This window comes from Macaca fascicularis, chromosome 14, assembly GCF_037993035.2.
Source record: "Macaca fascicularis isolate 582-1 chromosome 14, T2T-MFA8v1.1".
In the NCBI taxonomy this organism is placed as follows: Eukaryota; Metazoa; Chordata; class Mammalia; order Primates; family Cercopithecidae; genus Macaca; species Macaca fascicularis.
In genome coordinates, this window is record NC_088388.1 from 107,836,529 (window position 1) to 107,861,300 (window position 24,772).

General features: G+C 37.3%; 1 protein-coding gene across 4 annotated transcripts in view; it reads left to right on the forward strand.

Moving 5' to 3' along the window:
- The window catches only part of DDX10 (DEAD-box helicase 10), a 274,293-nt gene that overhangs the window by 171,209 nt on the left and 78,312 nt on the right, over positions 1-24,772 (forward strand). For 2 of the 4 annotated variants that reach the window (XM_005579553.4, XM_065528958.1), the window contains exons 14-16: positions 1,571-1,690; positions 4,428-4,589; positions 15,823-15,879. In XM_005579553.4, the coding sequence (XP_005579610.4) occupies positions 1,571-1,690; positions 4,428-4,589; positions 15,823-15,879 (339 nt within the window). Of the gene's footprint in view, positions 1-1,570; positions 1,691-4,427; positions 4,590-15,822; positions 15,880-24,772 lie in introns of those variants that run through there. The other 2 variants (XR_012423678.1, XR_012423680.1) reach the window with 1 other exon arrangement.

The following is a 24,772-nucleotide window of genomic DNA, read 5'->3' on the forward strand; positions in this document are numbered from 1 at the left end:
CTTTTTTGTGTGTACTTATTACCATAATGTAGCAGTTGTAACCAATGCACTGCTTCCCAAAACTTCTGGTAATTATAGATAATGTTCTAGATTGGTCCCTCCTCTTTTTTCCTTGTGTGATTCCCTATAGTACAGAGTTAAAAATCAATCAACTAGGGAGACTGCAAGTCTGGTATTTTGCAAAGCCAGCCTTTATGCACTTGGCGTGATCTCTCTGTGTAGCACAAAATCAACATGTAAAAGTTGTATTTGAGATTTATTGAATACTTTTTCATATGTTTTACATTTACTTTTCAATCCTCCCAATAACCGTATGAGATAGATGCTATTGTTGTCTTCAACTTACATCTAAACCCAGAGGTTCGGTAATGGTAACTTACTCTCATATAGCGTATCAGTGATAGAGCTTGAGCTCAAATACATTTTCGTTCTTAACTACTGCACCAAAGACTTCTTATTCTGTCTAATGGAAGCTGCATTGGGTTAAGTACCACCAATAGTAATACTAGCTCTAATTTGAGGAGGATAATCCAAATCCTTAGACACGGGTTGTGTCTTGTCACTTTCTCATCAAAGCAGGTTATGCTATGACCTCTCCAAGGGTCTCAGAGGGTCCGCTCACCGTTCACTTAGCATAAGTAAGCAGTGGCTTTGAATTTTTAGTATCTTGCTATAGTGGTTTTAGGTTGTAAGCTAGGTCCTAATCAACACATCCTGTTAAGTGTTGCCTCCATCTCACCTTTGGACACAGCTTTTTTTTTTTTTTCCTTTGAGACAAAGTCTCGCTCTGTCCCCAGGCTGGAATGCGATGGTGTGATCTTAGCTCACTGCAGCCTCTGCCTCCTGGGTTCAAGTGATTCCCCTGCCTCAGCCTCCTGAGTAGCTGGGATTACAGGTGCCCGCCACTATGCCCAGCTAATTTTTGTATTTTTAGTAGAGGTGGGGTTTCACCATGTTGGCCAGGCTGGTCTCGAACTCATGACCTCAGGTGATCCACTCGCCTCGACCTCCCAAAGTGCTGGGATTACAGGCATGAGCCACCATGCTCGGCCTGGACACAGTTTAATTGTCATCAGATATTTTACTGTGTTCCTATGGTAAATTACTATAATTGGAGGAGGAATGTTGGTTGCAAACAATGTATTGCAATCATTTTGCTTTCCAAGTATACATTTTCCTACTCTAAGAACTTAAGTTTGCAACTTCACATTTTAAGATATGTATGAAATTTTGACTGGAAGATAGCTTTATTTATCTTATGCTCATGTATTACTTTATGTAATTTTTAGTCCTTAAATATTATCAAATAGCACAGTTCTAGTAATAGAGAAAATGTAAATGTTATTCGTCTACTAGCCCTCCTATTCGTGTTTAAACTTTTAGGTTTTAGGAGGAGTTCATAGTTAATAAGCCAAATAATGTTATTCCTGGACAGTGTTTTTAACGCTTCTCATTAGCCAATGAGTAATAAATGCACCCAGTTTTGAAAAGTATATTGCCAGAGTTGGATTGTTAATGTAGAGCAACCATTTCCCTAATCATCTGTGTTTTTTGTTATGTTCTTACACAGAAGAAAGAACCTTCTAAATCCAGCATCAAGAAAAAAGTGACCAAAGTTGCAGAAGCAAAAAAAGTAATGAAGAGAAATTTCAAAGTGAATAAGAAGATAACATTTACTGATGAAGGGGAGGTAAGATTTTAGAAGTATTTCGTTTCTGAGGTACATTTGGAGTATTAGGAGAGATTGGCTCTCTTGCTTACTTACCACTCATTAATGATAGAGTAAATGTTTCTCTACAGCATGCTGGGCCGTTCCTTTCACTGTTACTGTAGGCTGTACATCAGCTCTACTGCTGTGAACAAGGATGCCTTACTGGCAATGAACCGAGATACTTCTTGGTAATACTGACACAGAGTTGATTTTGAACTTTCTAAATTATGTTTTTATTAAAGCTAAGGTTTTCTCTTCATGGTATTGAACATTATGTTCTATGGAACAGACATGAGAATACTAATACAGCTACGTACCACAGCTGCTTTTGCTTCACTCAGGCCTCTGCTTTGCACGTCCTCCATTTTAAATGCTGTACTTGTATATATCTTGCTGGGCTGGCTATGGGAGGGAATTCTTTGCTTTATAAAGTAACCTAAGACACAGAGGTGCCTTGTTTAATCTCAACTTTCCCTAAGCCATATTGTAAATACATACCCATAGTCTAGGGAAGGGGCTACCACTCACAGATTACTCATGAAAGTTCATGCTATTACATAACTGTTGTCTTCATTTTAAAATGATGAAATAGAGCCAGTATGTCAAGTGACTTACCTGAGGAGTGGTTATAGTAGGTAGGGTCTTTTGAATATCATCTCATGGCCTCATTCTCACCAGCCCAGGTTTTCCTGACTATCCTCATGTAGCACAGAGCACCCTACCTCCATCATAACCTCATTTCTCTCACCTTGCCTCACTTTTCTTCACAGCACTTACTTTATGACTTCAGTCTATATTTGACTATTGTCAGTTTCCACTCCATTTCTTCTTGCGAGGAAGGTATTTTGTTGATTTTGTTCACTAGTCTATCCCCAGCACCTAGAAAGATACCTAATGTAATAAACCCTCAGAAAAATTTATTGATTGAATGAAACATCTATTTCAATAAAAGAACAGCTTTTCATATTAACTAATATAGCACATTATATATTCATCGTCACTAACATAAAGACTGCTAAGCAACCTCTCCCCAATGGAGTATGTTTCCTTTTAATTTTGAAGTTAAAGTTTTGGATGTTATTTTGGGGCATATAAATCACATGAAAAGTAACAAAATAGTGTGTCATTCAAAGGTGGTGGAAGTTGAAGAGGAAGCTTATCTAAATGACAGATAATGAGTCTTTATGAAATTACGAAAAAGAGGTCAGCACCTGAGAAACAGACTAAACTAGAATAGTCATATGACATCTGATGTTCACTGTAAAATGAGATGAGTGCTGTTGGCGTAATGAGGTTCCTTAGTATGCTACTAAGTTTAACTGCACAAATTATGCCACTTAGCTCCAAAACGAATGTAAATCCTCAAGTATAAAATGTTTCAGTGTGTGCTTAGTGCTAATAGGAGATGTTTGTGGATGTGAGCCATACTGAAACTTCTGACTTAATGCTCTGAAAGAAATGCCACTGTTTTTTTTTTTTCTAGCTCATAGAAGGATAAACTTTTTGCCCTCTGATTGCAGTGGGGATGAGGAGCCAAGTATCATGATATTCATACTATTACAACTGATCCCTCACATTGCCTCTTTAGGGTCAGTGACTGCTAGCATGGCTGCTCAGTGATATTTATCAATCCCATTGGTTGCTAAAGGTTGAGACTCCGTAGGAATCTCATCTTGAAGAATGGTTATGGTGGCCACAGAGGAGAGAGGAGACAATAAAACCTGCGATGTGTGTGCTTGCAGTTTCCATTTGTTGGCAGGTTAATTAGCAGTCTTTCAAAACAATGGCAGTTATTTAAATCTTTCGGGCAACTAATTATTAGTTAAAATAAGAGTTATTTTTGTCTGAATTGTCTATAGAGTTTTGTGGTGTTAGACTTAGAAATTACTGAGTTAAATAAACCTCTATTTTTCCGGAAGGGACATAGATATCTGGAGATTAATTTATTTAGCATTATGTAGTAATGAAAAAGCCAGGACATTTAGCCAGGTCCCCTCATTCCCAGATCAGTGCCCCATCTTCTAGGTCACCTTGTTCCTTACCCTAAACTGTTTGTGTAAAATCATGTGGGTTTGAGCAAGCCTGTGAAACCCAAACTGTTTTTCTCCTTTTCAGTTAGTTATTTCAGTCATTATATGTATTGTCAGTTGATATGTGATTCATTGATCCATTTTGAGCACCTGTTTAATACGTGCCAGATACTATGTTGGGCTCCAAGGATAAGTAAACAACACATACAACTGCCCTCAAGGAGATTAATGCTAGTGAGAGAAACAGGATCGTAAAACAATGCGGTGCAATGAACTTTGTGTGAGAGTAACACACTGGGTGCCATGGAAGCCCAAAGGAGGTACAGCCTGACTACTCAGCCCGACTCCTGCTGTGTGCAGATAATTTTGAGCTGAGTTGTGTGGAGAATAGGATACTAAGAATGCTGTTTGGGAAGATGCTGGAGCATCACTAGTCTGTGACTGTCTTCTCCAAATTATTTGGTGAAATTTTCTTTTAATCCTGTTCTCATTGGGTTTGGCAGTGTTACTTTACTCTGACTAGGGCGGTCTCTTCTGTGGCTTGAAGTTGGTTAAAAGATTTAAGAATACAGATTGTAAGGCAGAAAGTGGGTGTCTGCACCTTTTCGGAATCATCAGACAAAATGAAGTGCTTTTCTGGGGTGTCCCCTACTTCTTGCTGACACTGACCTTTTTTCTGCCTGTAGTTGGTTCAGCAGTGGCCACAGATGCAGAAATCTGCCATCAAGGATGCTGAGGAAGATGATGACACCGGTGGTATCAACTTAGATAAAGCAAAGGAAAGACTTGAGGAAGAGGACAAATTTGACAAAGAAGAATATAGAAAGAAGATTAAGGCAAAGCATCGGGTAAGCTTTCCATCTTGAATTCATACTGAGTGAAATTTAATGTCCCTAAGTATATCTAAATATTCATTAGCTATTCATTAATAAGTATATTATTTTCTTCATTGTTTTCTCTGACACTTTTTTTTCTGTGGCTACTCTCTTCTTTTTTCTGTTCATTTGTTCCTCTGCTGGGGGAGTCTGTATATTGACTGGTTTCTGAGAATGCCACTTAAATCTGTCTTCGGTCTGAGGTGATCTAAATAGTATTAGTGGATTTGTTGTTGTTATTACAGTTTTTATTTTGAGATAATTGTAGTTTCACTTGTAGTTGATAGAGATATCCCAAGCTCTCCATTTCAATAATTTTGTCATTACCAGAATGTTTTATATAAAACTATGCAGTATGTAGCTTTTTGGAATTGGCTTTTTTCACTCAGCATTATTCTATGGAGATACAGCCAAGTCGTGTGCATCAATGCTTTCTTCCTTTTATTACTAAGTAGTGTCCCATGGTATGGATGTACTGAGGTTTGTTTCACCATTCAACCATTGGAAAAGACTGATGGTGTTTCCAGATTCAACTTGATAAATTTCTTTCCATATCAATTACTTGATAATATGTTAAATTTATTGTATTAAAACTGGAGACTTTGTAACACTTCTATAAAAATTAGCATGTGCCCTTGTGGCCTTGAACTTGGCAGTTTTCTGTCATCCTTGATGTAGTGGTCACACATGATATTGTTATGCCGTTATACTACTTCATTCCCTGGAAGTGAACATTTCACTAGATAAAAAATGAATTAACGAAATAAAGTAGATTTACATTTTTAAAAGAACTTTCTTTAGCACCCTTTTGACGCAGTGATTTCAAGGTAATGCAGTGAGAAACACCCGAGAAGCACTGCTATAATATTAAATTTTGTATTAAGAACAAAATACCTTTGGATGTGGACATTGTTAAGTACATTCTGAGAAGGATTCTTAGAGCTTTTCACTCCTATTTGACCTTTCATGGACCAGTACACACTTTTTTATAAAAATAGAACAGCAGTTCTCATTTCTTTATTTTAATATTTGATGTAGCTTCAGAGTAGCATTTGATGAAAAAGTAGATATTGGAGATAGCTTTAGGGATGGAAAATGAATGTTGAGAAAAACGTTCCAAAAATATGGAGAACAAATGAACCTGAAATATACTGGTTACAATTGTTGGATATTTATGTTAATGAGAGAACTAAACATTTCTTGCATTGCTACTCTTAGTGCAGTACTTAAATTGAAATTTGACATTATTAGCAATTTGTTAAAATCTTTACTATTAAGAGTATCAGGAGCTTGTCACGTTTCAGCTTGCAGTCTACTTATTTATCCAGGGGACAACTGAGCAAGAATGTACTGTATTTCTAAGTTGTAGCCAGCAGTAAAAGAAATATGAAGGATTTACATAAAATAAAGTTCACCCCCTTCCCCTTCCTTGCCATCTCTTTTCTCCCATGTGGAAGTTATTACTATACCAGATCACTGAATATTGTTCTGGAAACCTTTAGAAAGTTAATTTCAAATTGGCAGATTGTACTTGTTTTATACAGTGTTTGTTTGCTAGGCTCTGCCATAGGCTGTGAACATAGAATATTTAAAATATCCCGGTGCTGCTGAGTGGGTGCAGCAGTTCACACCTGTAGTTCTGGCTACTTAAGAGGCTGAGGCAGAAGGATAACTTGAGCCCAGGAACCTGAGGCTGTGTCCTATAACTGCACCTGTGAATAGCCACTCATTAATAAAAGGCAATATAGCAAGACTCTGTCTCTTTAAAAAAGAAAAATAAGAAAAAACTAACATATGTACATGGGTCCCTCCATCTTCAGGAAGATTATAATTAAGTCTTAGTTAACTGTGGACATGCTGTTACTTCACAAAAGCTGCTTGCACATCCTTTTTTTTTTTTTCCATAAAATGTTTTGGCATGAATAATCACATGACTCAAAAATCAAGATAAAAAATTGCACATTGCTGGGCGTGGTGGCTCACGCCTGTAATCCCAGCACTTTGGGAGGCCAAGGTGGGTGGATCATGAGGTCGGGAGTTCAAGACCAGCCTGACCAAGATAATGAAACCCCGTCTACTAAAAATACAAAAATTAGCTGGGCATGGTGGCACACACCTCTAATCCCAGCTACTCAGGAGGCTGAGGCAGGAGAATCGCTTGAACCTGGGAGGTGGAGGTTGCAGTGAGCCAAGGTCGTGCCACTGCACTTCAGCCTGGGCAACAGGAGTGAGACTCATCTCCAAAAAAAAAATACATATATATATATACACACACACACACACATTGAGAATTCATGCTTCTGCCTAATCTTATTCATACCTACACCCTTATAGCTAACTACTTTTAATTTTAAACTTGTCCTTTCACTTTCCTTATGCAAATAGAAATAAGTAGGAATACGTATTTTTTTCTTTTCTTATGTGAAAGGTGTATCATACACTTTTCCATTTTCAATTAGTTTTGAGCTTGTAAATCATTTTCTTTGCATCATTATTAGAACATAGCATGTGATTTTTTAGACTGTCTCCGTGACTATCTCATAGCAAGGCTGAACAGAACAGTTTTGAGCTGACAAAGTTGTGAGAGAAATCACCTGAACTTTACATACAGCTGGTTTTGAAGTCAATACTTCTGTGACTACAAGAGTCACAGTATTTTTTTAAAAAAGTGACAACGTTCTATTTTATGTAAAATATGTGTATTCTGTACAAGACATGCCTTCCAAATAGGATTTTGAAAATCTTACCTGGAAAAAAAAGCACAAAGAAATAACTAGAATAGTTCTCTCTCTTCAACTTTAATATAAATGTTACCTGATGCTCACATGATTGATTTTGTAGTATTTTCATTGGCAAACACATACATGTATTTGTGTGTATTAAAGTAGAGAAAACTTTGCATTTGTGAGTACTGTAGCATTAGCATGTTTACTGCAATAGCATACATAAGACACAATATAGGTACTCCCATCATTTATGCACCAAGCTGTTATGGAGTAGATTTCTACCCGGGAAATACGGAATATTTTCTTAAGTGGCACATCTTCACATTTGGGACAGTGAAGCAGTGATGTTTGGGAAGAATACTGTGCTGTATTGCGGAATAACCTGTACTTGAGTGTGGAATGACTACGTTGGTGCAGTAATTACAGTTTATACCCAGTCCAGCTTGGATTACTAGTCACTGATTGGGACTTTGCTTTCCTAATCTGAAAAATCAGGGAGTAGGAGTGGGACTTAATGCCAGATGTCAGTGAGATCTCTGGCTCCGTAGATCTAGTTAAGACGTGGGAATAAAATCATCCTTTACTGTTTGGAAAATAGAATTTTAATTTGTAATTTTTTTCTCCCTGACAAGTCAGGTTGCTTGCTTTACTTTATGAAAAGACTTTCTTCTTGCCGGACGTGGTGGCTCATGCCTGTAATCCCAGTGTTTTGGGAGGCTGAGGCGGGTGGATCATGAGGTCAGGAATCTAGACCATCCTGGCTAACACGGTGAAACACCATCTCTACTAAAAAATACAGAAGAAAAAAAAAAAAAGCCAGGCGTGGTGGCGGGCACCGGTAGTCCCAGCTAGTCAGGAGGCTGAGGCAGGAGAATGGCGTGAACCTGGTAGGTGGAGCTCGCAGTGAGCCAAGATCGCGCCACTGCACTCCCGCCTGGGTGACAGAACGAGACTCTGTCTCAAAAAAAAAAAAAAAAAGACTTTCTTCTTTACATATTTCCAGTAACCATTAAAACTTTAAAAACTAAATATATTATTAATCCTGCACAAATTACTGTGCTTTAATTAATTGCTTTACTTGAACATATTGTTGGTTTTTGAAGTCACATTTTTTTCCTGAGTATACTACTACTATAATAACGCTTCTTAGTTCTTTTAGTGTAGAATTTTGCCTTGGGCAAATATAATTCTATTTCCCTTTGAGGCTGTCACTCATAATTTTTACTTTTGTGAAAGTATATTGAGAAGAACTATATGTCCCTAAAGAATATTGACAATACTAACAACAGGGTCTAGGGGAAGCTTTACTTCAGAAAGATAGAAGAAGGTGAAGAAACTTTTGACCCAAAGTTACGAATAAGGGTTGTACCTGAATGGATTTTGCATGTGAAAAAAACTTCACAAAACCTGTCACATGCTTCTGTATTTAATACATTTCTTTTAATGTGTATCAGTTGTAGAAGATTTTGTAAGCCTTGGCATTTTTTTTCAGTGTGTTCAAAATGTTATATTTTTGGTTTAAAGTATAGGATATTTAATATGTAAGTGAATTTAGTCTTAATGATTCTGTTTGGAAGTAGTTGTTTGCTCTTGCATTTAAAAGTTAACAGCCTTGAATCACAGCTTTGCATATGCACTCAGTGTTAGTATAGTAGGACTCAGCTACTCATTTTGTCCTACTTGTTTTTCCCTCATACTATTACACCTGTCTTTGAATCATATTTTCATCTACCAGATTCTGAAAGCTATATAATTTCTAATGATTCAAGTAAATCTTTGTTTTAAAGATTTAGAAAACTGAGTTATAAAGATTTTTTACATCTATTTTTTATTTTAAAGTTTTATGTTATTTTTAATTGACACATAATTGTATGTATGGGGTACAATGAGATGTTTCATTACAGGTATATATTGTGCAGTAATCAAATTAGGCTAATTAACATAACCATCACTTCAAATATTTATCATTACTTTGTGGTGACAACATTTAAAATCCACTATTTTAGCTATTTTGAAATACACAATACATTATTGTTAACTTGGTCACTAAGCTGTGCAATAGATCACCAGAACTTTTTCCTCCTGTCAGATGGAAACTTTGTACACTATAACCAACATCTTCCCTTTGCTCATCTCCCCTGCACCCCTTCCACCCAGTCCTTTGGTAACCACCACTCTACGCTCTACTTCTGTGAGCTCTTATGAAGTCTACTTCTATGAATTAGATTCCACAGATAAGTGAGATGGTGCGATATTTACCTCTCTGCCTGGCTTATTTCCCTTTTCTAAAAGTCTTCTTGTTGCAAATGACAGAATTCTGTGTTTTCCTTAAGGCTGAATAGTATTCCATTGTACATCTGTACAGCACATTTACTTAATCCATTGTTTGTTGATGGCCACTTCAGTTTTTCCATACCTTGACTATTGTGAATAATGTTGCAATAAATGTGAGAGTGTAGACATCTATTTGACATACGAATTTCAATTCCCTTGTATATAAGAGATCTAAAGATCCTAACTGGTTTAAAGTACAAAACAAATCAAACCAAACTATATAGTTTCATGGCATCACTGGGAGTAGAATTCAAGCTGCCTGCTTGCCGAAATGCACAGCGGCTACTCTGGACTTCAGGGACCCTTCTGTAACTGCCTTGGGTCATTTAGCAGCTTTAGTTGCTCTTCATGAGTTGTCGTTTTAGCCTTTAAGCACTGCTTTCATCTGAGACCACCCCGCCATTCAGCTTTGTCTGGCACTTATAGGTAGCTGTGCTTAAATATGTCTGTTATTTTTATTTTCTCTTTAGAACCTCTTGAAACCAATCATTGGAAATAAAAATAGCAAAAGCTGTAACTTTTGCATATGAAACCATTAGTAAACTAGTAAACTGTAAAGACAAAATGCTACTCTCACATGAAAGCAATGTTTTTTTTTTTTTTCTTTTTCTTTTTTATTTTTGAGACAGAGTCTAGCTCTGTCACCCAGGCAGTAGTGCAGTGGCACGATCTTGGCTCACTGCAAGCTCAGCCTCCCGGGTTCATGCCATTCTCCTGCCTTAGCCTCCCGAGTAGCTGGGACTACAGGCACCCGCTACCATGCCCGGCTAATTTTTTGTAGTTTTAGTAGAGACGGGGTTTTACTGTGTTAGTCAGGCTGGTCTCGATTTCCTGACCTCATGATCCGCCCAACTCGGCCTTTCAAAGTGCTGGGATTACAGGCGTGAGCCACCGTGCCCGGCCAATGTGTTTTTTAATAATTGAGTCTGAACTGTTGAAAGATAGGCCATGGATCCTATTTTTGAATGATTTTTACTTTAATGGAGTGAAAACCTGCTCTGTGTTGTGTCATCATTCTTAGTTCTGAAAGATGACTTGTAGTTCAGGTGATAATATTTGCTATCACAGCTGAGAATAGAGAAAAACAATTCATTATGAAGCTCTTTCATTCCCTTGAAATTCTAGTGCTTTATCTATATCGGATTATGAATTTAGATAACATAAACATGTCAAGATGTGGCTCTGGACTGCTTCCCGAGATGGTACAGCATTACTCTATGTTCCATTTACTACCAGCTTGAATGTTAGAAAGTTAGGAAAGTATTAAAGGAAGACTTTAGAAAATCTATCTTGTTTTATTGTTGTTGACACATAATTAAGTTGGCATGGAATCCAGTTGACTTAACCATAAATTTGTGTGATAGTCAAGAAAGAGGGAAACTGTAATCAGGCATCTGAGGAATAGTAGCCACAAGAATATTAACAGTAACAAGTAACACTTACTTAACTGGACCCTGCAGTAAGTTTACATGTACCATCATATTATATGCTAATAATTAACTTCTGAAATCAGTGAGCTAGCATTTTACAGATTATAAAACTAAGACTTAGAAGGGTCAGGTAATGTGTCCAGAACCCTGCAGCTTGCAAACAGCAGTCCTGGGACTCTTACCAAAGTCTTTGTTACTGTTCAGACTTTATGCTTTTTAACTGTTCAGCTGTGTTGCTACCTATGTCAAGCCATCAGACATTCTTTTATAGCAGAGTAACTCTGAAGCAATGAGGTAAAAGGTGGAGGATGATCATAAGAGTAGAGGGTATTGAAGAAGAAATGACAAATAATGGAAATTTTTCATGTTTCCAGAACAAGGTCATTGATCTCTAATAAATTAAAAATAAATTAAGGCTGAGCGTGGTGGCTCACGCCTGTAATCCCAGCACTTTGGGAGGCCGAGGCGGGTAGATCACGAGGTCAGGAGATTGGGACCATCCTGGCTAACAAGGTGAAACCCTGTCTCTACTAAAAACACAAAAATTAGCTGGGCATGGTGGCAGGCACCTGTAATCCTAGCTACTCAGGAGGCTGAGGCAGGAGAATGGCATAAACCCAGGAGGCGGAGCTTGCAGTGAGTCGAGATCCTGCCACTGCACTCCAACCTGGGAAACAGAGCGAGACTCCGTCTCAAAAAAAAAAAAAGAATAAGAATAAATTAATGTTGTGGTTAGTAGTATAGTTTAAGACTCTATACTAATACCACTTTTTCCTGAATGTTCATTGTATAGCTGTATGTGTACATACACTAGTGCCCGAATCCATTTTTCCATAGCTATGGCCATTTAAGAGTCTAAAGAAAGAGAACCAGAGACTGGTCTGGCTCACATGGTCCTTACGAAATTTTACTAAGATCAGAAGTGTCATCTTGAGGACAAGGGACTCAGCATCTGGTGCCTAATTCTAAAATGGATGTTGTGAATGAAGCTTATTTATAGAAGAGAATACAAGATCCTTTTCATTACAACCCTTTTTCCTTCTAGTTTCAGCCCTTCTACTGTCACAACCAGGTTTATTATTAAAATGGAAGCCAACCTGTTACTACAGAATCTTTGCCTACCATTTGGAGATGTCTGCCTGGGGAGGTTTCTGTTCTTACTCTCACAAGCTTATACCATCTAGTGACATTTAGCTCAATATCTTGGTGTTTGGGCTCTATATCCAGCATCAAAAATGAGACAAATATTCAGAATTACATAAATCTGATTATTTTCATGCTTTCTTTGTTTTTTTTTTTTTTTTTTTTTTTTTTTAAACTATATGGTGTTGGAGAGGTGGGTTGGGTATTAGGTTGATGGTGAGTAGTTAGAGATTGGGGTTGAGGAGCAGGGAGCAGTTTGCTGCCAGTGGAATCAGGGAGTCTGATAGGATTAAGTTATAAACTGCAAAGGGCAATGGTCTATATCTGTTTTGCCCATTATATGTATCCAGAGCCTACCATGTGGTTGGGTAAATATTCAAAGGATTTAACTAGTGAATTCAGTGTTTCCACATCAATTTGTTTTTCTCATTCTGTTTTCATATCCTTGTTATAGTTGTTACAGATTTATTCATAGAAGTCCACTTTTTAATGTCGTTCAAGCAAAACTCTGTAAAATAGGTAACAGATCAGAGAACCTTGTCGTGTTAAGTTCCTGGCAAGGATTTAGGTTTACTGGAATTTTGTTCTTAGAGGCAGGGGATATCTTTGGGACTTAACAATTCTCATGATCTTTCTTTTGTTCACTTTTGTTAAGCCAGTTTTCTTTTTTGAAAAATAGGTTATTATAATACTGAAGTAAAGATACATGTCCCCTTCTTCCTTATGTGGTAGCTGGGGACTCAGTTCCTTACCAAACTGACACTTGCCCGAGAGTCATGCAAATGGATTATACTTCCATAACCTCCAAAAATGAGTCTTACTTTCAAATTACAAATTTTCAAGTATCACCCTAGAATGAAAAAGTTTAAATTCGTAGTCCTGACTGCTCATGAAATTCATATTTCATGGTACTTTCTTTTCTGGAAGCTAAGGACCTATAGTGTGTGAGAATCCAAAAGAAATATAATATCTATAAAGGGAGTATTTTATACCTTGAAATTTGATTTTCTGTTTTTCTGTCCCTTGTGAATTTGATTTTCATTATTGAATTTCATGCTCCCCTTATACTTAATCATTTGTCGCATGGCAGAACTAAAGATAACATTTTGCCTTTCTTTTTTGTAGCATAAAATAGTTTTTGGTACCAGGATGTCCTCAAAAACAAAATAGGAAAAATAAAGGATTTAAAACATTTGAGCCACACTTAATGAAAAGGGGAGGAGGACTTCAGTTACCGAATCTAATGAAATTCACTTATACTTTTCTCTTGAAGTGACTGTATTCCAGCCTTTTATCTTTATGTTTTGTCATATGTCATAAACTGTCTTTAAAATATTTTTTTCTTACCCCCACAAAGAATATATTCATTTTCTAAGTTTTGAATTATGACATATCTACTTTCAGTTCTTTTGCTTCTCTCTCGATGTTTACTCTTGGCTCTTTTCAGACAGGGTACTAATAAAGCTTTTTCAGATAAGAAAGAAACATTTTCTAATGATTCACTTCAAATTATTTTCTTTTAGTTTTACTCAGTATTAAAAATTTGTCATTAGTGCATTTGTTTCATATCTTGGTAACATTTGCTTCATATTGTAAAAGTCTTTGGATATCTCATCTGTCTGAAAATTTTGGTAGAAAATTTAAAAGGGAAAATTATCTTATTTGCATGCACATATAAATTCTGATAGCCAATTTAAAGCTGAAATTTAAAATATCTTTTAGTGACTATAATGAATTAATATTGGAATTCAGTAAAAGTAGAAAATTGTCCATTTTTTTCTGCTATGATTAAAATGACTAAATGGAAAACCTCAGCATGGTTATGTTTGCTTGAGTAGAAAGGATTTTTCTGATGTGAATATATCGAATTTATTCTTTGCAACTTTGAAGTGCCATTTTCAGACGCTGATGTGTTGAAAGAAGACTAGTTGTTGAATAATTACAACAAAAATTTGTATGGCTTTTAAATGTGATCAGTTACCTGTTTCTTCTGCGCAGAAGACTGAAAAAAATTAATTAATGTCTATAAAATGCTGTCAGGAAAATAAAAAATGCTATCAGGATGAAAAGACCTGTATGGTAGCGGACTATTTATAATGATAAAGGAAGTGGCAACATTTGTCTAAAACATGCTGATACGGATACAAATACTACGTACGAACCTACAAAGTGAAGTCAGTATTCCAGTGGAGGAGTATGAAGTGTAGTGATGTGCTAGATTTGAGGGAGTGAGAACTTCGGCTCTGCAGGCCTAGTTTAATCCCAAGTCCATCACTTACTATGTGTGACATCAGTCAAGTTACTTAGTTACTTTGATCTTCCATTTTTCATCTACAGAATGGGAATAGTAATACCTTATAAGTTCTGTTACATAGGTTTAAAAAGATAAAAAAATCAAATTATTATATGAAATGCCTAGCACATTGTTGATACTTAATAATTCTGAGCTATTTCTGTTGGTAAGAAAATAGCATAGTAATGTGCTAATGGACAAATAAATTTTTATGAAAGTACAATTTTATTCCTCTCTGCAGTTACTTGATAATTTATAGAGCTATAGTCTTAACATTAGTGTAAGCAGCAAAACACTCAAGTCACTGTGCAGTCTTCGTAGAATAACATGAATGTCTAACACAGGAAAACTCTGCATGGAGGGTGGGGTGGGAAGAGAAGGGAGATAAAGTTACAAATACGTGTATCCACAAGCTAAAGCCAGCTCAAATGAAGTGTTAATTATGATCAGTTATATCACATTTTTTCTTTAATCTTGTTTTGCTTCTTTCATGTATTTTGTAGTCTACTAATGCTCAAAGAAAGCCTGTGATTGGTGCCAACTTAATTTAGGAACAAATTGTTTAGAAACTGCCATCATTTTTCCCCACAACTTGGGGAAGCATTGAGATTATTCTAATTTAGTGGCAGAACATCTCTTATAATCTCATTAGAGAACCAATTCAGGGATAAAGTTTGATAATCACTATTGCATTAATTGGCTGCTTGCTAAAATAATACTAGTTATTATTTTCTTCTGTTTTCAAAGTCACATCTGTTAATGTTTAACCCCCAAATATTAACATTTTTATTTTTATTAGAATGTATCGCAAAAAAGCACTAGATTTGGCACATGAAGACCCAGGTTTGAGTTCGGTCATTTTCTAAAGAAGCTCTTTGATAATAAGCAAGCCAAAAGCTTTCTGAGTTTTTATTTTTTCTCCTTTGCATTTCCTTCCACTGAACTTGGTTTCTAGAACCTCCAAGTAATCACTAGGATGTGTCTCTTGTATAATCGTACATTATGTTTTACCTGTCCTGTTTGTGTGTGTTTTATTTGAAAGTCAGTACTAACCATTGCATAGCCAGAGTAAGTGATAGAACTGGGATTTGATTTCAGATCTGTCTGACACATTCTTAATGATTCATGAATACCTGTGCCAATCCCATAGTCAGTAAATATTTGTTGAAAAATGAATGTCACATATTAGTTAGCTTTAGGGAATAAAACTGTAATGAATATGTACTCTGTTTTATACCCAATTATATGCTGCTAATTTTTCTCCTCTTCCTTGTCTCCAGGAGAAAAGACTGAAAGAAAGGGAAGCCAGAAGAGAAGCCAACAAGAGGCAAGCAAAGGTAAGGGTTTATATACATTTGTTTTTCCAAGCTCTATTAAGGTAGAATTGATAAAAGCATTTTATATTTTGGCAAGAACAATGCTTGTAATGTTAAAATGGAATTTAAATCCTCTTCTTTTCAGTATGGATTTTATATATCATTTGTATATCATGATATTCTAGTTGTAGTCAAGCCCATGGGGCCTTCTATTCACTTTCTTGTATTCATCTGTTTCCTCTCTGGTGCAGGCTGAAAAATACCTAAGATAATTTGTTACTGAGTTTGCCTCGTTTACTCCACCACTTTTTCCCATTATATTTTGTGTCTATTAAATACAAAAGGCAGTTGACTCTGTGGGCCAGGCCTGATAGAATTTTCATCTGTATCATGTTCAGGTAGACAGCCCGTGTGAACCCAACCTGATAACAGGTAACTCTGAAAGCATCAGTTCAGCTCTTAGAATCTAGGAGAAAAGCATTCTGTATCTCCCACTTTTACTATAGTCTGTAGCTGATACTTTTCAGCAAATACATATGTACAGTTTTCCTCAAGTATGTATGTATAATTATAAACACCGTCCACATGCAGCTATGATTTTTATATAATGTGTTTGTCACTGAGAAGTGTTCAGCTTCTGCATTCTGAGGACATTTAGTAGAAATGATTTCCTAGAACTAGGGCCCAAAAACGTATGTCATTTCTCATGCTGTATCTCATTGTGCAGTTTCTGACTAGCCATGATTTCCTCTTGGCAGTTAGCACAGCTCCAACTCCCTTGAGGAGGCCCTTAATATTCTTTGTCATTTTTTTTTTCCATGCTGGCCATAGCACTTAGAGAGCAAGTCAGAGATGATAACTCATGCTATAGTTCTGAAGTGGGAAGCAATTATTCTACAGTGTAAGATGAAAAGACTGCTTATATTCAGTATTAAATATCACTCTGTCTTCAAAGGTGCCCGAAAACGAGAGCTCCAGTGTGTGCAGCCTGACTGCTAACTAAGGTGGTGGCTTCTGCGTATGCTTTAAAGTGCAGGCATGAACCACCATGGCAGGGACACTAGATCTCAGAGGCTGTGGTGGGAAGGATTGAAATTTAAGAAGAAAATCTTAAATCTAATAAAAGCATTTGATATCTATGAATATTGCATGTTCAGCATAAAAATAAACCTATTTTATTTCACTAAGAAGCTCTCATTTCTGCATGTATAAATGTACGATGAAAGATATAATCTAGAGCCAAAGAAAGCCCTGTTACTGTATTTCCTTTGTTTTTATTCATGCATATTTGTATATATCACTAAATATGGTTTATTTTTTATACTTACTGATGGTGTATGCTCAATTTTTTTTTTTTCCATGGTGGTTTAAGCTGTAAGAAATTGCTCTCACCCTTGAGCTATCCTCCTGGAAACCTCTTCTTTTATTCCCCCATAAATTGATGTGTATATTTGGTTTTAATACTGTGTCTGCTGGGGAAATGAAAAAATGGTAAAGTCGTGAGAATCAGGCATTTTCACTGGGGACTGATCTCTGAAGTGAACTCCTTACGCCAGACTCTCCCTTCCATTTCCCACTCCCCTTCCGTGTTTGTCCTGTGTGTTTATTTCCTGACATCTAAAAAAGGAAGAAGATTTTTCTTGTCAAGAGAAGGTCTCATTTCTGTATAACCACTAAGGATCGGACTAAGAACAGAAAGAAGAGCTGACATGGCTTTACAGCTCAGCCAGGAGCTTTAAATAGACAGAGGCTGTGTTTTATTATTGCTCTGAATAGTTTAGCTACCTCCATTTCACAGCACTTGTCTGAGTGCTCAGAGATGGCAGCCCTTTTGTAAGAGTGATATTACCAGAGGGATCAGTGGCTGGTTTGCAGCCAGGACTCAAACATTCCTTAAGACACTGAGGACTGCCAGCAATGACAGGTTCAGGCTGACTGACAGAGCCCAAGGAATGAGCTCAAACCAACCTTTTGCACCTAGCTTCCTTTCAAATGAAAGTGACAGGGGATGAAGGCTCTCATGGCTTTTGAGGTGCCTTTTGGAAGCAGACCCAGAAGATATTATTTGGAAACATTTGGTAAAGGGACGATGGCACAAATTTCTGTGATATGTAAGGAGAAATATGATGTAAATTATCAGGTTTCTCTCAGTGTGTGTGCTTCAAATGACAGATGTGACTTAGTTTTTGAGTAAACTTTGTCTTCTCGTTGATCCTCTTATGTAAACCTAATCATTGTGTTACTTAGGATGTTGCCTTCTGAATCACTTCAGTCAGATTCCAGCTAGAGCATCCCTTTGATCCCTGAACCTACAAGATATCCAGAAGGTATTTTAATGGTCAAAGAAGGTGGTACTTGCAGACTTAATTTACCAGGAAATGTAGTCATAGCTGTTTATAGCTATTTTAAGCAATCACTGCGTAGAAACTGAAAGTGTAAGAAAGGGAGGACTCACATAGCTGTCTTTCTACCTTGTTTTGTGTTTTGTGCAGCAAACATCATTTTATTATGCAAGGAAGGATATAAAGGACACAGTATTTGTGTGTGTGTGTGTGTGTGTGTGTGTGTGTGTGTGTGGTGGGGGGGAGTGTTTGAGTGAAGTTTAATGGAATTATCTTTATTTCTCAGAAAAGAGAAAACTTAATGATAATGTAAATTTTCAATTTTAGAAATGATGATTACTGGTAATCTCTTCTCTGGCATATTGAAAGTATTTCTAAGAAAAATTGCTTTAAAGTGTGAGTAGGATAAACTAAAGTTGGAATGGACCTCTCAGGAATCTGATACGACTTTTTGTTAAAAGATAGACCTAAGTTCTGCCTAGATTATGTTATGTGCAGAATTGGAAATGGAAGATAAATACGGAGCTGAAACTGTTACAAAGGTTTGCTGGGTACCTAATAGTGGTTTGGGAAATATAGGTCTTTTGGGTATCAAAACTTTCTTTAGCAGAGAAATCTTTGAACTGCACAACAGAATTGTTTTTACTTTAGCTAACAAGATGTCGTATATTCTTATGACCTAGAGATTTTAAACTAAGATCCAGAAAAATACTTGTAGCAGTGATCAATAGACCACATTGCTTTTTGGGTTCAGGGAGGTTACATAATCCTGGAATACAGCTTTACCTCATTATCTAGCTAAATTTCCTTTTGCTTTGAGGGTCGCAAGTGCCAGTAGGAGTCCTTGGTCGCTGGAATGATTTTGTAGAAATGTAAGGAAAAGGAACAACAGTGCCAAAACTTGGGGAAATAGATCCTCAGAAATATCTCAGTACTGTGCTACTTTTGAAAAGAAAGTGTGATTTTTATTTGTTTGTTTGTTTGTTTGTTTATTTATTAAGATGGAGTCTTGCTCTGTCACCCAGGCTGGAGTGCAGTGGTGCGATCTTGGCTCACTGCAACCTCCGCCTCCCAGGTTCAAGCGATTCTCCTGCCTCAGCCTCCCGAGTAGCTGGGACTACAGGCGCCCGCCACCATGCCCAGCTAAGTTTTTGTATTTTTAGTAGAGACAGAGTTTCACCGTGTTAGCCAGGATGGTCTTGATCACCTGACCCCGTGATCCACCCGCCTCGGCCTCCTAAAGTGCCGGGATTACAGACATGAGCCACCGCACCTGGCCAAAAGTGTGATTTATTAAACAAAAGTCTGAGTCTGATGAAATTGAACACTGACTATGAAGGAGCAAAGAGTAGGAAAGAACTCAAAATACTTAAAATAGTTAAAAGTTGCTTTGACTGTATTAAAAATGATGATTATAGTTCGTAGTTTTTAGGTGTGGGGAAAATTAATATGATGCCATACATTTCGAGGTTGAAGTTTTATAGACGTTGTACATTTTCACTTGTTTTTATTTTCTGGTTTGTATTGTGTTTTTATTTATACTTAACAAATAGTGGTTTTAGGTAACAGTTTCTTGAATACCTAAAGTAATCTCTGTACTAACAGAAAAGTAGTGTTGAAGTTAGAGCTCTCAGAATAGGAGGTCTGAAGAAGTAGTAGTTATTTAATTTTAAAACTCTAGGCTGGGTGTAGTGGCTCATGCCTGTAATCCCAGCACTTTGGGAGGCCGAGACGGGTGGATCACCTGAGGTGAGGGGTTCAAGACCAGCCTGGCCATCATGGCAAAACCCTATCTCTACTAAAAATACAGAGATTAGCCGGGCGTGGTGGTATGCGTCTGTAATCCCAGCATACTTGGGAGGCTGAGGTGGGAGAATCATTTTAACCTGGGAGGTGGAGGCTGCAGTGAGCTGAGATCATGCCACTGCAGTCCAGCCTGGGTGACAGAGTGAGACGCTGTCTCAAACAAAACAAAACAAACAAACAGACCAAAAAAACCCCACAAAACACCAAAAAAAAAAAAAAAAAAAAACTTGAAAAACTCTAATAGACTTGAGAGATGCCCTGGATTGACTCTCTAATCTACTGGTCTTCAATGACTTTTTCTCTGACCGAACAGTAGTTTCATAAAGCAAAGCTAACTTTATTCGTTTGATATTTTGTTCTTCCTACTTTTTCGGTGTTAAAATATCCTTTCATTTAGGAAATAATACTGATAATTTTTAAAAAGTCTTATTATTTGGCAAAGTAAAAACCCATTTCACCCCTTTAAAATCTTTTTTGAGCTTTTTCTGATCCATGAAATTGAAGAGCGAGTGTGGCAGCCACTGATCTACTCCAGTGGTTTTCAGTATTATATTGAGAGACCTATGGACTCTGCTCTCCACCCCCCACCACCCCCGCGTGAGTTATTTGGGCAGGGCTCTAGGGTTCCATTTAGTCCTCATCCAGACCAGCTCAACTTTGTTTTCCTCTTTACATTTTGAGCTTCCAGGGAAGATTTTGTTTGAAATACTGTTTTCCTTAAATGTATACATACATAGCTAATACTTTTAAAGTACCCAAATAAGGGCTGAAAGCAAGTGAATGACTTGCCTGATGTCACAGCTTCTTTGGTGGCAGAACTGGTATATGCCCTCAGGTCTCCTGAATCTTCATTCCCTGTTGTTGTTTATTGTCCTATGCTCTTTCTGTATGTTGCTTTTTTTTTCTTTTTCTATGCAAAAACAAATGTCATCCATGATCCATGGTCTAACAACTAGTCGTAGAAAATTACTAATAGCAAATACCTTTAGTAAGGAAAGAACTCTGGGCTGAGGTCTAAAAAGCAGGCTATGTCTTACAGTTTCTGGGTGGCTGGGGACATGCCATTTATCTTTCTGGGCCTCTTGTCAGCATGTGGAAAAGGTTACCCCTTTCATGAAGGTTTTTCTGACTCTCTCACATCCTACGGGCTCCTGCTTTTGGAACTACTCCCGTGGTCCCCTGTGTAGAGCACCTCCAATCATTACAGCGCTGATGTGGTTGCACTTCTCTCTGTCTTTGGCTCTGGCTCTGGCTCTTATTTTCCTTTGTATTCCTATCGCTCATCACAGTGCTTGTCGGCTGAGGGCAGGCTTTCTGGCTCATAGTTGGCCATCTCCTCGTAAACAGGGCTGAGGTCACTCATGTTTTACCTTTTATTTTGTAGATGAGGAAATTGAAGCTTAGGAAGTTGAAGTAACTTTCCCAAGAATATCCAGCTAGGAAATGGCAGAGCCGGGATGCAAATCTGCTTTATATGACTCTGAAGCCTTGACTCTGAAGCATTAGGGCCATAGGTCATTTCCGAGGTAGTCAAGAATATTCGCATTCGAGAGTCTTAAAAGCTGAAGCAGAAGTTGCAAGTAAATATTTCTTCTCCTGAAATTGCTCTCCTTATCCACAATTAGTTCTCTTTTACAAGTGGCTACATTAGGAAACAGAACATTAAGAAATAGAACAGAACCGTAGGCAGATACAGATTATTGTGCATCTCCTATTAGTTACTATAAAATCTCACTGGAATCCCAGCAGCTTAATTTTTTTCTTACGGATGAAATATTAGGAAACGTTTACCATTACTTCCAGCCCATGAAGACCAGTTAAACATACCATATTCTCGTATCTTATTGATTTTTAAATTGTATACGCATTTTCCCTCTGCCTAGGATATCTTCTCCTTCATTGCTTTTTCTTCTGAACTGTTTCCGTTTTGAAGCCTTTTCTGCCTCCTTCAGGCCGACTCGGGAAATTCTTCCTTTCCGGACCACCGGACTTCGTGTACATCATTCTGCTGTGTTACTTGGTGATTGTCTCTCATCACTAGGCTATAAACTCCTTGAGAGCAGCAGCTGAATTTTTTTCATGGTTGGCACATAATAAATGCTCTGTAGATATCTGAAGCAGTGAAATGCAACTATATTCATTCTTAAAGTTAACATTTTACATGTTAATGCTATACAGTAAATTCCCATTCTGCAGACTGGATGTATCTAACACACTCAGCCCTTTCCAAGTTGCTACTTCCCTTCTACCCCATCTTGTGTTAAACAAATCCATGAATTTGTATTAAGATGATAGATTCTTAATATTAAAACAATGTAGTAAACTCTATAGGCAATCAGAATTCCATTAGAAGACTTTACACATGTCCTATTTGCGAAGAATTTAATGAATTCTTAAAAGATGAGTTGTCCTAAGACGTGCATATTGATTTTGCCTTTCTTCCTTCCTTTTATCTAACTTCGAACTCCTCAAGTTGCATATGGAAAACTGAGTATATTCCATATGCAATACATATGTACTCTGGGTGGTAAAAGGGATAGTCTAGGGTAATTTGATATGTTGATTTTTCACCTTGCCTGTCAACTTTGGAACTGAATGTTCATGGAAGTTGTGACTTCACTCTGTAATGCAATTCCTTGCTCATAAATATCTGTTGATTGACCGAAAAAGTGGGTCCTGCTAAAATTTCTTCGTTGACAGTATCATGGTGAATGTTGCATTTGATGCCATTGAACGTGAGTAGCCTGAATAATTGTGACCTTATTCAAATGTAATTAGATTGTAGGAGAGCTAGCACTCAGATCCAGGTCGGATTGCACTCCTTGACTGTGCAGTGGGTGTTAAGGATGATCTTAAACCTGTTCAGGGCAGCCATTAATTCTGAGAATAAGAGGAAATTTTTCAGGAAACAAGTCAAACCTGTTGTTGTTACACTTGGAGTATTATACGAGATTCATTTAAGGCAGAATTTTAATGACTTTGTCAGAATGTGTTTATTCTAATACTTCTTAGAGAACTAATGTTTGGTGTTAGAGTCAGAGTACTGTTTCTTTTATTAAACTTGCAAAATGTACTAACCAGATAAAACTTGAGGAAAACAGATTCATAATAAATTTGAGTAAGGTGTTAGAAAAAAAGGGCTATGTGTGTATATATCCCTTTGTTTATGTTGTAGAAAATAGTTGTATTATTAATAGTCTGCTCAGTTGGGTGGTCATTTAGATCCTTTCCAATGAAACGGCCTAAACAGTAAATCAATCCAGGTGATGCCCTTTATACTTCATCATGGTTTATTCAGCTTGTGTCAAGTTAGAGATAATTTGACATTTATATACTTGAGTTAGGGATTTATAGGCACATCTAGCAGAACAAATTAACTGTATTTGAATCATTGTGGTCAGTTTCATTATGTGGCTGAGTCTGTTATTCCACTGGTTACATGCTCTACTATGTAGAGAACTGTGTATGTGGGTATGTGTGGATGTGACCATCATGATTGTGGAGACTGATACTTACAATCATTTGCCTATATTTTTGTATGTATTAGCATTCATTAATGGTCTAAATGATGGGAATTCTTTTGACTGTTAGTAGTCATTACTGGCTGTTGTAAGATTATATCATCATAATTTCTGATATAGTACACAAAAGTCTCAAAGTTGGAAAAAACATGTAGATTCTTTCCTCCTTTCTTCTTCTTCCTAATATTTTGCTTCATAACTCAGAATCCTGTTGCTTATGTGAAGAAATAAAGGCAGGGCTAGAGAACTATTGTAAGACTTGCTTTTAGTAATTCTCAGCCTATGGTACAAGAATCTGTGTGGGTTTTCCATGTTATTACTAGGAATTTCTAAAATTCTCAGCATTGACTCTACAGTGAATAAGTTATCTATACCATACATATATATTATCATTCCTTAAAAGTATGTAAAGGCTATATTAAGATTAACAAAATATGAACTTGTTTGTTTTGCTAAATTCAGAGTAATTTTCTGTCTTGTGTTTTCTTAAATGACATATATCACTGTAGAATTATCATCTTGTAAATAGTTTGATGTTAAACGTCTTCCTCTACTGAAAAAGATTGAGAGCACTGCCATATGGTATGTAAGCAGAAACAACCATACTCTTAACACTTAGTCAAAATTGAAGACAGTCAGTCATAGGGAGGAAGAAAAGAGGGGGAAGATGGGGCAGAGGAGGAGGAGGAGGAGGAGGAGGATGCCACTTTTTTTCTCTTTTTTCTTTTTTTTTGGGAGACAGAGTCTCACTTCATCACCCAGGCTGGAGTGCAGTGGCGTGACTTCAGCTTACTGCCACCTCCGCCTCCCAGGCTGGAGTGATTCTTGTGCCTTACTGTCCCAAGTAGCTGGGACTACAGGCACATGCCACCTTGCCCAGCTACTTTTTCTATTTTTAGTACAGACGGGGTTTTGCTGTGATGGCCAGGGTGGTCTTGAACTCCTGACCTCAAGTGATCTGCCCACGTTGGCCTCTCAGAGTGCTGGGATTGCAGGCATCATCCACTGTGCCCGGCCACCACTATTTCTTAAATGGCAGGGAAGGCTCCATTTCTTCCATATCTTAAAGGAGAAAAAAGTCAGTAGGAAAAGGAAATAACAGAGATGGAACACAGAAGAAGAACAGACCTAAGTTTCCTACTGTGCTAGTTGATACTGCTTGTCAACTTGATTGGATTGAAGGATACAAAGTACTGATCCTGGGTGTGTCTGTGAGGGTGTTACCAAGAGAGATTAATGTTTGAG